The 13,801-nt window shown below is 41.6% G+C and overlaps 1 protein-coding gene across 2 annotated transcripts in view; it reads right to left on the bottom strand.

The window, feature by feature from the left end:
* Window positions 1-543: 543 nt before the first annotated feature.
* The window catches only part of LOC128641324 (torsin-1A-interacting protein 1), a 65,474-nt gene continuing 52,216 nt past the window's right edge, over window positions 544-13,801 (bottom strand). For both annotated transcript variants that reach the window (XM_053693933.1, XM_053693934.1), the window contains exons 12-13: window positions 8,255-8,302; window positions 544-1,461 (exon numbers count right to left, since the gene is read on the bottom strand). In XM_053693933.1, the coding sequence (XP_053549908.1) occupies window positions 674-1,461; window positions 8,255-8,302 (836 nt within the window). In that variant the 3' untranslated portion in view covers window positions 544-673. The remainder of the gene's footprint in view (window positions 1,462-8,254; window positions 8,303-13,801) is intronic.

Here is a 13,801-nt window from a genome sequence, read left to right as displayed (position 1 = left end):
CCATCTGTAAAAAGGAATCTGAACGTCTATATACATCATGTTGATTTTCTATACAGTGCAAAAGATCTGATTTTCTATCTAATTTCTATTGACACTTAGAAAAGAACCACGCAGGCTTCTGAAAGGCAGAAGCAGATCCATAAGGCTATATACAGCTAAATCGGTCATGGAGTACATCTGTATTTTCTTACAATTTTCCATTACTGGGCCAAAGAAAGTTAAAGGGACACAAAATCCAAATGTTTTATTTCATGATGCAGATAGAGCAGGCAATTGTAAGCAACTTTCTAATTTACTCCTATAATACATTTTTCTTAATTCTCTTGCTATCTTTATTTGAAAAAGCAGGAATGTATACATAGGAGCCGGCCCATTTTTGTTTCAGAACCTGGGTAGCACTTGCTGATTGGTGGCTACATTTAGCCACCAATCAGCAGGTGCTACCAAGGTGCTGAAACAAAAATGGGCCGGCTCCTATGTTTACATTCCTGCTTTTTCAAATAAAGATAGCAAAAGAATTTAAAAAAAATATAATAGGAGTAAATTATAAAGTTGCTTAAAATTGCCTGCTCTATCTGCATCATGAAAAAAAAAAATTTTTTTAGTTTTGTGTCTCTTTAACGCTGTTATGTTCAGAGGAAAACATAGCTATCTTGTTTTTATAATTTACTAACTACTTGCCACAGGCTTCAATTTTTTCAGTTTCCTTGAAAACGGGGAGCACAACATGAGAAATGCGACTCCACACGCCACTGAATTTGTCCGAATCCATCATGTTATGTGAATTGCTGTGGTCCGAGTGAGTGAACTTGTTTTTCAAAAAGTCAGCAACTTTCTCTTCCAATTCTTTAAGATTAATTTCTGGTGAAATTGTATCTTCTTCCAGTAGAACTGTGAGCACGAGCGCCACATCCTTAAAGGCCGCATTCTCATGGTCACAGTACTTGTAAAGAATGAGGAGCGCTCCAGCAGGAAGCATTTCCAATCGATGCAGTACAGCTGCCCGGGACGTGACTTTAAAGCCTGAACTCAAACTATTATCTATTGACAGCTTGGCATAATTACTGTCATTATATGTATCATTGGCTCCGTAAATTACAGTATAGCTGCTATTAAGGGAGGAAGCATAGGCTTTTGCAAGCTGGTTACTCAGACACTGCAATGTATGCACAGAATCACGAGCAGCTGTCAGGAGTAAGATCGCGGGTTGTTGGTTCATATTAGAATTATTGAGGTGCAGCTCAAAGATTTTCTTACTTCTTTTCCACATAATTTCTTGCTGATTAGGAAACATAGACTGCAATTCTTTAAAATTATGCTGGAAATCTTTTAGGATTTGAACTTTGCTGTTACCAACAACAGGGCTGTATATAAAATATATTACATACAGCGCGCACCCAAAAGCTACAAGAACAGCAAGAACAGAGGGAATCATCTTAATAAAGCTGGAGATCTGCGAATCTGCAGAGAAGATAAACAATGTCATTAAAAAGTCTACTGCAACATTCCGCATTATTGGTCACTGCCATTCAAGACAGACAATGCTTTTAATAATTAACCCCCACCAGAATAAACAAGGATGTGAATTGTAAACAGGTTTAAAGGCAAAGTTGATTGGAAAATAGTTTTCCCTGAATGTGTTCCCCATGATATACCAGCTGCAGCGTATAAAATGTATGACAAATTGCTCATTTAGGCTTCTTTTTGCAAAATATATAGCTGGATTTGCTCTTTGAAACCACATCCCATCAAAATGGGCTTGGCTTGCTGACAGATTAGATCAAATCTTGTTATCTCAACACTCAAATGCTTCCCTTTCTTATCTCTGTACAATACTTAGAAAGAACAATTGAAAATTAACATTTAGAGCTTTATGTCTTCCACCTCCCACTGTGAGTGTAATATCTTCTGCAGGCTATGTTTACATAGTTACTCAATAGCCTAGACCTAGGTATAGAAACTTTCAGTATAGGTAGGGATACTACAGGCTAAATAATCTATTTCAAATTGCAAAATAAAGTCTAAAGAGCCATTTATAAAAAATAAAAAAATACACTCCAGCAGGTAAACTGGATCATTGGGAACAAATTGAAGGAGAGAAATATTTTCTTTGCTTCAAGCAAATGTTAATTAATGAATTACCTATTCCATAGATATGTGTTGCTTCATATAGCAACTTCAAAATTAAATGTCCAGATATAAATATATTTAAAAAAAAACATAATTTATGCTTACCTGATAAATTCCTTTCTTCTGTTGTGTGATCAGTCCACGGGTCATCATTACTTCTGGGATATTATCTGCTCCCCTACAGGAAGTGCAAGAGGATTCACCCAGCAGAGTTGCTATATAGCTCCTCCCCTCTACGTCACCTCCAGTCATTCGACCAAAGACCAACGAGAAAGGAGAAGCCAAGGGTGTAGTGGTGACTGGATTATAATTTAAAAAATATTTACCTGCCTTAAAAAACAGGGCGGGCCGTGGACTGATCACACAACAGAAGAAAGGAATTTATCAGGTAAGCATAAATTATGTTTTCTTCTGTTATGTGTGATCAGTCCACGGGTCATCATTACTTCTGGGATACCAATACCAAAGCAAAAGTACACGGATGACGGGAGGGATAGGCAGGCTCATTATACAGAAGGAACCACTGCCTGAAGAACCTTTCTCCCAAAAATAGCCTCCGAAGAAGCAAAAGTGTCAAATTTGTAAAATTTGGAAAAAGTATGAAGCGAAGACCAAGTTGCAGCCTTGCAAATCTGTTCAACAGAGGCCTCATTCTTAAAGGCCCAAGTGGAAGCCACAGCTCTAGTAGAATGAGCTGTAATTCTTTCAGGAGGCTGCTGTCCAGCAGTCTCATAGGCTAAACGAATTATGCTACGAAGCCAGAAGGAGAGAGAGGTAGCCGAAGCCTTATGACCTCTCCTCTGACCAGAGTACACGACAAACAGGGAAGACGTTTGTCGAAAATCCTTAGTTGCCTGCAAGTAGAACTTGAGGGCACGAACTACATCCAGATTGTGTAGAAGACGTTCCTTCTTTGAAGAAGGATTTGGACACAAGGATGGAACAACAATCTCTTGATTGATATTCCTGTTAGTGACTACCTTAGGTAAGAACCCAGGTTTAGTACGCAGAACTACCTTGTCTGAGTGAAAGATCAGATAAGGAGAATCACAATGTAAGGCTGATAATTCAGAGACTCTTCGAGCCGAGGAAATAGCCATTAAAAATAGAACTTTCCAAGATAACAATTTTATATCAATGGAATGAAGGGGTTCGAACGGAACACCCTGTAAAACGTTAAGAACTAAGTTTAAACTCCATGGCGGAGCAACAGTTTTAAACACAGGCTTGATCCTAGCTAAAGCCTGACAAAATGCCTGGACGTCTGGATTTTCCGACAGACGCTTGTGTAACAAGATGGACAGAGCTGAGATCTGTCCCTTTAATGAGCTAGCCGATAAACCCTTTTCTAAACCTTCTTGTAGAAAGGACAATATCCTAGGAATCCTAACCTTACTCCAGGAGTAATCTTTGGATTCACACCAGTATAGGTATTTACGCCATATTTTATGGTAAATCTTTCTGGTAACAGGCTTCCTAGCCTGTATCAGGGTATCAATAACCGACTCAGAAAAACCACGTTTTGATAAAATCAAGCGTTCAATTTCCAAGCAGTCAGCTTCAGAGAAGTTAGATTTTGATGTTTGAATGGACCCTGTATCAGAAGGTCCTGTCTTAGAGGTAGAGACCAAGGCGGACAGGATGACATGTCCACTAGATCTGCATACCAAGTCCTGCGTGGCCATGCAGGTGCTATTAGAATCACTGATGCTCTCTCCTGTTTGATTTTGGCAATCAATCGAGGAAGCAGCGGGAAGGGTGGAAACACATAAGCCATCCTGAAGTTCCAAGGTGCTGTCAAAGCATCTATCAGAACCGCTCCCGGATCCCTGGATCTGGATCCGTAGCGAGGAAGTTTGGCGTTCTGGCGAGACGCCATGAGATCTATATCTGGTTTGCCCCAACGTCGAAGAATTTGGGCAAAGACCTCCGGATGAAGTTCCCACTCCCCCGGATGAAAAGTCTGGCGACTCAAGAAATCCGCCTCCCAGTTCTCTACTCCCGGGATGTGGATTGCTGACAGGTGGCAAGGGTGAGACTCTGCCCAGCGAAATATCTTTGATACTTCCATCATTGCTAGGGAGCTTCTTGTCCCTCCCTGATGGTTGATGTAAGCTACAGTCGTGATGTTGTCCGACTGAAACCTGATGAACCCCCAAGTTTTTAACTGGGGCCAAGCTAGAAGGGCATTGAGAACTGCTCTCAATTCCAGAATGTTTATTGGCAGGAGACTTTCCTCCTGACTCCATTGTCCCTGAGCCTTCAGAGAATTCCAGACAGCGCCCCAACCTAGTAGGCTGGCGTCTGTTGTTACAATTGTCCAGTCCGGCCTGCTGAATGGCATCCCCCTGGACAGATGTGGCCGAGAAAGCCACCATAGAAGAGAGTTTCTGGTCTCTTGATCCAGATTCAGAGTGGGGGACAAATCTGAGTAATCCCCATTCCACTGACTCAGCATGCACAATTGCAGCGGTCTGAGATGTAGGCGTGCAAAGGGTACTATGTCCATTGCTGCTACCATTAAGCCGATCACCTCCATGCATTGAGCTACTGACGGGAGTTGAATGGAATGAAGGACACGGCATGCATTTAGAAGCTTTGTTAATCTGTCTTCTGTCAGATAAATCTTCATTTCTACAGAATCTATAAGAGTCCCCAAGAATGGAACTCTTGTGAGAGGAAAGAGAGAACTCTTCTTTTCGTTCACTTTCCATCCATGCGACCTTAGAAATGCCAGAACTAACTCTGTATGAGACTTGGCAGTTTGAAAGCTTGAAGCTTGTATCAGAATGTCGTCTAGGTACGGAGCTACCGAAATTCCTCGCGGTCTTAGTACCGCCAGAAGGGCACCCAGAACCTTTGTGAAGATTCTTGGAGCCGTAGCCAATCCGAATGGAAGGGCTACAAACTGGTAATGCCTGTTTAAGAAGGCAAACCTTAGATACCGGTAATGATCTTTGTGAATCGGTATGTGAAGGTAAGCATCCTTTAAATCCACTGTGGTCATGTACTGACCCTCTTGGATCATGGGTAAGATTGTCCGAATAGTTTCCATTTTGAACGATGGAACTCTTAGGAATTTGTTTAGGATCTTTAAATCCAAGATTGGCCTGAAAGTTCCCTCTTTTTTGGGAACCACAAACAGGTTTGAGTAAAACCCTTGTCCTTGTTCCGACCGCGGAACCGGATGGATCACTCCCATTAATAATAGATCTTGTACACAGCGTAGAAACGCGTCTTTCTTTATTTGGTTTGTTGACAACCTTGACAGATGAAATCTCCCTCTTGGGGGAGAGAATTTGAAGTCTAGAAGGTATCCCTGAGATATGATCTCTAGCGCCCAGGGATCCTGGACATCTCTTGCCCAAGCCTGGGCGAAGAGAGAGAGTCTGCCCCCCACTAGATCCGGTCCCGGATCGGGGGCCCTCGGTTCATGCTGTCTTAGGGGCAGCAGCAGGTTTCCTGGCCTGCTTGCCCTTATTCCAGGACTGGTTAGGTTTCCAGCCTTGTCTGTAACGAGCAACAGCTCCTTCCTGTTTTGGTGCAGTGGAAGTTGATGCTGTTCCTGTTTTGAAATTCCGAAAGGGACGAAAATTAGACTGTCTAGCCTTAGCTTTGGCTTTGTCTTGAGGTAGAGCGTGGCCCTTACCTCCTGTAATGTCAGCAATAATTTCTTTCAAACCGGGCCCAAATAAAGTTTGCCCCTTGAAAGGTATATTAAGTAATTTGGACTTAGAAGTTACATCAGCCGACCAGGATTTTAGCCACAGCGCCCTACGTGCCTGAATGGCGAATCCTGAATTCTTAGCCGTAAGTTTGGTTAAATGTACTACGGCCTCCGAAATGAATGAATTAGCTAGTTTAAGGACTTTAAGCCTGTCCGTAATGTCGTCCAGCGTAGCTGAACTAAGGTTCTCTTCCAGAGACTCAATCCAAAATGCTGCCGCAGCCGTAATCGGCGCGATGCATGCAAGGGGTTGCAATATAAAACCTTGTTGAACAAACATTTTCTTAAGGTAACCCTCTAATTTTTTATCCATAGGATCTGAAAAAGCACAGCTATCCTCCACCGGGATAGTGGTACGCTTAGCTAAAGTAGAAACTGCTCCCTCCACCTTAGGGACCGTTTGCCATAAGTCCCGTGTGGTGGCGTCTATTGGAAACATCTTTCTAAATATTGGAGGGGGTGAGAACGGCACACCGGGTCTATCCCACTCCTTAGTAACAATTTCAGTTAATCTCTTAGGTATAGGAAAAACGTCAGTACTCGCCGGTACCGCAAAGTATTTATCCAACCTACACATTTTCTCTGGTATTGCAACAGTGTTACAATCGTTAAGAGCTGCTAAGACCTCCCCTAGTAATACACGGAGGTTTTCCAATTTAAATTTAAAATTTGAAATATCTGAATCCAATCTGCTTGGATCAGAACCGTCACCTACAGAATGAAGCTCTCCGTCCTCATGCTCTGCAAGCTGTGACGCAGTATCAGACATGGCCCTAGAATTATCAGCGCACTCTGTTCTCACCCCAGAGTGATCACGCTTGCCTCTTAGTTCTGGTAATTTAGCCAAAACTTCAGTCATAACAGTAGCCATATCTTGTAATGTTATCTGTAATGGCTGCCCAGATGTACTAGGCGCCATAATATCACGCACCTCCCGGGCGGGAGATGCAGGTACTGACACGTGAGGCGAGTTAGTCGGCATAACTCTCCCCTCGCTGTTTGGTGAAATTTGTTCAATTTGTACAGATTGGCTTTTATTTAAAGTAGCATCAATACAGTTAGTACATAAATTTCTATTGGGCTCCACCTTGGCATTGGAACAAATGACACAGGTATCTTCCTCTGAATCAGACATGTTTAACACACTAGCAATAAACATGCAACTCGGTTACAATTTTATTTAACAAAAACGTACTGTGCCTCAAGAAGCACTAAACGATTAAATGACAGTTGAAATAATGAACTGAAAAACAGTTATAGCATCACTCTTTACAAACAACACAACTTTTTAGCAAAGGTTTGTTCCCATTAGTAAAATAACACTAATTAAATTTTAAACATAAAAATTACAGAGCAACGTTTTAAATCACAGTCACTATAGAAGTCTCACAGCTCTGCTGAGAGAATCTACTTCCCTTCAAAGAAGTTTGAAGACCCCTGAGTTCTGTTAGAGATGAACCGGATCATGCAGAAAATACAAGAGTAACTGACTGGAAATTTTTGATGCGTAGCAAAGAGCGCCAAAAACGGCCCCTCCCTCTCACACACAGCAGTGAGAGAGAAACGAAACTGTCATAATTAAAACAAGCAAACTGCCAAGTGGAAAAATAATGCCCAAATATTTATTCACTCAGTACCTCGTTAATGCAAACGATTCTACATTCCAGCAAAAACGTTTAACATGAAAAATACCTAATAAAAGGTTTAATGTACTTTTACAGAGTAATTCCGGTGAAATACCATCCCCAGAATACTAAAGTGTAGAGTATACATACATGTTCATTATAACGGTATGGCAGGATTTTTTCATCAATTCCATTCAGAAAATAAAAACTGCTACATACCTCAATGCAGATTCAACTGCCCGCTGTCCCCTGATCTGAAGTTTTTACCTCCCTCAGATGGCCGAGAAACAGCAATATGATCTTAACTACTCCGGTTAAAATCATAAGAAAAAACTCTGGTAGATTCTTCTTCAAACTCTGCCAGAGAGGTAATAACACGCTCCGGTGCTATTGTAAAATAACAAACTTTTGATTGAAGTTCTAAAAACTAAGTATAATCACCATAGTCCTCTCACACCTCCTATCTAGTCTTTGGGTGCAAGAGAATGACTGGGGGTGACGTAGAGGGGAGGAGCTATATAGCAACTCTGCTGGGTGAATCCTCTTGCACTTCCTGTAGGGGAGCAGATAATATCCCAGAAGTAATGATGACCCGTGGACTGATCACACATAACAGAAGAAAATAGATATAAAGTTATCATCAACCAGTACTGAAAATACATACAAAGTTAAATTTCAGCTAAATTCCTTCAACAGTTATAAGAATTTGAATATCAATCTTAAACACAGAATTCTCAATTGATAAAATAATTTGGAGTCATATAAAACATACCGTGTTGTGAGGGAATCTTTAGATTTATTGGCTTCAGTTCCTCCTCATCTGGTGGGGAAAAATAATAGATTGTCTACACTTAAAACAATACGCTCATTACAATTTTGTTTATTATAATTATTCAAATATAAAATATTTAAGTAAACATAGTAAAAAAATGTTTTGCAATATACTTTAATAACTTATTTTGCCACTTGTTCCTGTAATTAAATTCTGAAAACTGCACATTTTCCGATTTTGAGAAGTGGAAGTGCACAGGCTTAACTCAGCTACATATCTGTCCCTACATGGCCTTCACCTCGAAGTGGTGGTACGATAGCAAAACTTAAATAAAAACACTGTTAAAATAATTAAAGGGGCACTAAGCCCCCCTTTTTTCTGTAGTGTAGTTGCCCCATCCCTCCTTGTCCCTTTATTTTCTGTAGCATAGAACCCTCCCTCCTCTTTCCCCCCCTCCGCTGCTGAGCCACCCACCGGTCTCCTGGATTGCCTCCTGCACCAGCAAACGATAATTACTCACAGTGACAACGACAGGGTCAATGTGTGCAACTATCTGGCATCTGCCCTCATATGGAACTGGAGCACAGATCGCTTTCCGGTTCCATATACGGCAGATGCCTGGAGCTTCCTGAAGCTCAGATGTATATATACGTTGTGCAGTACGATAGGCAAAGTACAGCACAACGTATATATACGTCTATTTGGGTGAAGAGGTAAAAAATGTTTAGACTTGGTTAATATATGTTCTTCAGCAAGACACCAGAAATATCTTGTAATTACACAGGGTTTACCGTACTTCTAACCCCTGGTAATATGTAGTTTGATACACAAAACTGGGGAACTGGAACTCGACTGACAAACATCTGAGAACTAAGCTCTGCTCAGCCAGGTTGGGGCCAGATTATAGTTTTAAGCATTGTTTGTTTGCAATTTTTAACCACTTGAGGAAACAAGTCTGCTAAAGGAATTCTAAACACTAGACTGAATTTCCATTAAAGGAATATAAAACAGTGCTCCTTTAGTTAATTTTTGTTATTGATTATAAAGATAGATAATCCCTTTATTAACCATTCACCAGTTTTGCATGACCAACACTATTATATTAATACACTTTTCTTTCCAATGGCATGGGGAGTCCACGATTCAATTCATTGTTGTTGGGAATTCAACTCCTGGCTAAAAGGAGGAGGCAAAGACACCCCAGCAAAGCTTAAGTATCCCTCTCACTTCCCATAATCCCCCAGTCATTCTTTGCCTAAGTAACATGGAGGAGGTAAAGATCGATGATCCTTTTATGGGTAGTTTCCCTTTCACGACAGGACTGGGGTTAATGCTGTGTCCATGTAATCCTTTTGAGTAAGAGTATTGGTAGCTGTTAGCTGCTGGAGGTTGCAGGGAGGTGCTCTGTTCTCTCTCTAGCAATTTGTTCTAACACGCCCATCAGGCAACCAGTGTTACACTTACACTGCTTTCCTTTATACCCAGTCCCATATCCGATGGAGCTGACTAAACCTGGAGGTGCTGTGTCTGCTCCACAGCAGAAGACCCTGGAGGGTAAGTCCCTTTTTAACTTATTTAGTCCTTTCCTTTGAGGGTACCTTTATCTCAGGGAGAGGGGGAAGTTAAGGTGACCAGCTTGCACCTCCTTGCCCGTATAGAAAGGTCTAAGAATGTTTTCATATCCTCTCCTGAGGATCTCAATTTTAGAGCAGCCTAGAGTTCCTCTTTTATGCAGGCTTTATGTAGCTGCAGGGTTCAGGGCGTGACACTTCATGCACAATAATTTCTAAGGTCACATATTACTTTTATTTTAGGGGTTTATCCATTTTTCGTGCCCCTGCTTGCTCAGCCACATTTGCCTGCTTTTCCTCTTTGGTGAGGGGAGGCATGCATTGCTTAATATGGATTTTAGAACCCCTAAGAATAGAGGAACTAATAGCTGAGAAGATAAATTTGGACAAAGCGGTTGCACCTCCGGTTACTCAACATGGGAGGAGGTTACTGCTGGCTGTGTAATGTGCACATGTATACCGACTCGTGGTGGGGGATTGTGTGTGTTACTGCCCCAGAATTAGTTTGTGGCTTTACAGGTACTTGGCGTTCACAATGCGCGCCATTAACTCACACATATTGCCCAACATATTTCTTGCGGGTGCACTTTCTGTCCCTACTCGCTAAACCTATGACGTGCCTTTAAGCTAAATGGCCGGCAAGGGGCTTTTCAATACGTATATTTTATTATACTTTAGTTATCATGGTGGATTTCGCCTACTGGTTTGCTATGTGCTGAAAATTTTTCCCGCGCTCTGCCCCTGAGCCATTTGATAGCGGGGTTTTTAGCCGGGGAAGCTGTTTGGGACTCGGGAGAGCAGTCTCCAATGGCACTCTAATTCTGACCTTTTTTGCGATTTGTTTGTCTATATTGCTACGGACAGTACATCCAATACTTTCTCCGGACTTGGCACGCTTTGTCAGTATTATAAGAACCTCATCTCTGTTTGTTTAGGTTGTTTTCATGCCCATGCTAGGTGCTTTAAGCGCTGGGGGTATGACCTAACGATAATACTCAATAACCTTTACTGTAACAGGATTTATGGGAAACGAGTCTGCCTTTATGTTTCAGGCAATTCCTAAGATGAATTATGTATGGATTGGCCATATACACATGCTTTATCTTTAATACCGTTACAGTTTTATCTAGTACGGTTTTCATTTTACTTATCAGGGATCCCTGTTTGCTGCCACCTAGTGGCAGATAATTGTAGGCGCTGTCCTTTATATATGCACTATTTTCTTAGTGATCTTAGAGCACTAGGATATTTATTTCATATTACCTTCTTTAGTGCAATCTCTCTCATGTTGAGGTGATTTCTAGTATTCTAGGCAACCTATTTTTTAGGTCTCTGTGGCTTTTGACTTGATCCAAATGGTGCTTCTACGTAACAGGAGAATATCCTCTCTTATCTCTGCTTGTATCTCCTTTCAGTCCTCGACACGCCCTTCAGTGGCGCAGTGCTTGGAATTTTATGGTCTCATGTGTACCTGCATGGACTTTATTCCTTTTGCCCTTTTCCATTCGAGACCTCTCCTACTATGTATTATCAGTCTATGGAACAGCATTTATTCAGATCTGTATTAGCTTATCTTCCTAGACAGCCACATGTGAGATTTCTTCTGGTGGTTCTGTCAGGTTCTTCCGTTCCATAATTCTGTGGCTAACTTCAGTCCTTAAGGAAGATCCAGGACTGACGATGTGAGAAGTCTGTTGCATTCTTCTGTGGGCTGAGTTTATTATTGTCCCTCTTAGGCCATTCATTTCCTGAGAGTGATCCCTGGGAAGCTGCCTAACAGACAGGCGCTCTTTCCAGGTGTGCGAGTCCTTCTTCCCGGAAGGTTCTCTGAGCTATCCCTCAGGTGGGGTGTTTTTTCGGAGATAGTCCTTACGGCTTCTCTTCTTTATTCAAGATTGTCCATGCATGGACCCAGATTGAGGGACCATCAGACCGTACTAATGAATGCACTAGTGTTCCATGGGAGTTCTATAGGAGATATTGATTCTCTCCATTTGCCTTTCTTACCAGGGTCATAGTTCGCATCAAGAAGGAGCGGACCTCAGTGATCCTGTTTTTTCTATGGCGGGCAGCCATACGTTTTTTTTTCTATGGCGGGCTCCCTCCGTGGGGGATGCAGCTTAGGATGGATCTTCTATTTTAAGGTCTTTTTATCTAGATCCTCTAAAACGGACTGCGTGTAGTTTGGCACTTAGTCCTCTCTAAGTGAGAGTTTTCATATACGGGCTATGTCCCTCTTATCCAAATGCATACGCCAAGGACTCGTTCAAAGGTATCAAAGGTCTGTGAACCTGTCTTTCTTGGTTCGAGTCTCGAGGTTTACCTTGGCACAAAGTACAAATCATCTGATTCTTTTGTTTCTCTAGGTCTATCTGATAGTTCTTAATGAGAGAGATTTCTTCCTTTTCAGTTTTGTTGAACAAGGAGTTAGCCGGTTTGCCGGACGTCAGTCTTTTGTTCAGGCCCAGGTTGGTATCAGGCCTGTGTTTCCGCCTGTTGCTCCTCCCTGGAGTCTTATTCTGGTTCTTCATATTTGAACCTACACATTCTGTTGATATTTATCTTTATCTTAGAATGTTCTGTTTTTGTCTGATTTCTTTTACTCATAGAGTTTTAAATTTGTCAGTATGGATATGGCTACTTTCCGCAACAAGTTAGGTCTCTGGCCCTAGGTGGTTTCTGACTGCTCTGTTAATCGGGAGATTGTAGCTCCTTTCTTCTGTTCTATTCCTTCTTTTCAGAAGGAATGTTTGCTGCACAACCTGGATGAGGTTGTGAACGTGTTTTTCGTTTGGCCCATGAGACAGCTGGACAGCTGTCCCCTGAAAGGATTTTGGCTTCTCTACCTGTGCTGTTTCCTATTCCGGGTTTTTTTCAGGATGATACTTTGGGGACAAATCTGTAAGGCAGCTTCTTTGTCCTCTTTATAATATTTTCCAGCCTTGGTGTTTTGGCCTCAGTGGAGGTTTCTTTTGGGAGAAAAGTGCTTCAAGCGGTGGTGCCTTCAGTTTAGGTCCACCTGCCTTTAGTTCTCCCTCCCTGTCCATTCTATGTCCTCTCTGGCTTGGGTATTGGTTTCCCAACAGTAATGAATGGAATTGTGGACTCTCCATGCCATTGGAAAGAAAACAAAATGTATGCTTACCTGATAAATTATTTTCTTTTACTGGCATGGAGAGTCCACAACCCGCCTTTTTATACTCTTAAAGGCAGCACTTATTTTCATGATCTCAGGCACCTCTATACCCCTTGTGTTCCTCTTTCTCTTTTCTTTTCCCTTGGCTGAATGACTGGGGGATTTTGGGAAGTGGGAGGGACACTTAAGCTTTGCTGGAGTGTCTTTGTCTCCTCCTGGTGGTCAGGAGCTGAATTCCCAACAATAATGAATGGAATCGTGGACTCTCCATGTCAGGAAAGAAAATAATTTATCAGGTAAGCATAGATTATGGTTTTTACCTCTGTGATTACCTTGTATTTAAGCCTATGCAGACTGCCCTCTTAACTCAGTGCTTTTGACAGACTTGCATTTTAGCCATTCAGTGCTGACTATTATCTCCACAGGAGTGAGTACAATGTTATCTATATGGCACACATGAGCTGACACCCCCTAGCTGTGAAAAACTGTCAAAATGCACAAAGATAAGAGGCGGCCTTCAAGGGCTTAGAAATCAGCATATGAGCCTACCTAGAAAGAATACCAAAAGAACAAAAGCAAATTTGATGATAAAAGTAAATTGGATAGTTGTTTAAAATTACATGCCCTAATCTGAACCATGAAAGTTTCATTTTGACCAGACTGCCCATTTTTAAATCAAAGCAAACATGAAGAGAAATGGTTTGTGCTAAAATAACAACAAACAATTTACTTGTCTTCTTGCTAAATGAGCACTGCAACAGCCTACAGCTAGCTAGCACAGCAGACATTACAGAACTTAGGTTCTATTGTCACACGATTTTTACAGCTAAAGTCCTCTAC

The sequence above is a fragment of the Bombina bombina genome, chromosome 10 (assembly GCF_027579735.1).
Source record: "Bombina bombina isolate aBomBom1 chromosome 10, aBomBom1.pri, whole genome shotgun sequence".
NCBI lineage: Eukaryota > Metazoa > Chordata > Amphibia > Anura > Bombinatoridae > Bombina > Bombina bombina.
Note: the sequence above shows the minus strand (reverse complement) of the source record. Positions and strands in the feature narration are given on the sequence as shown.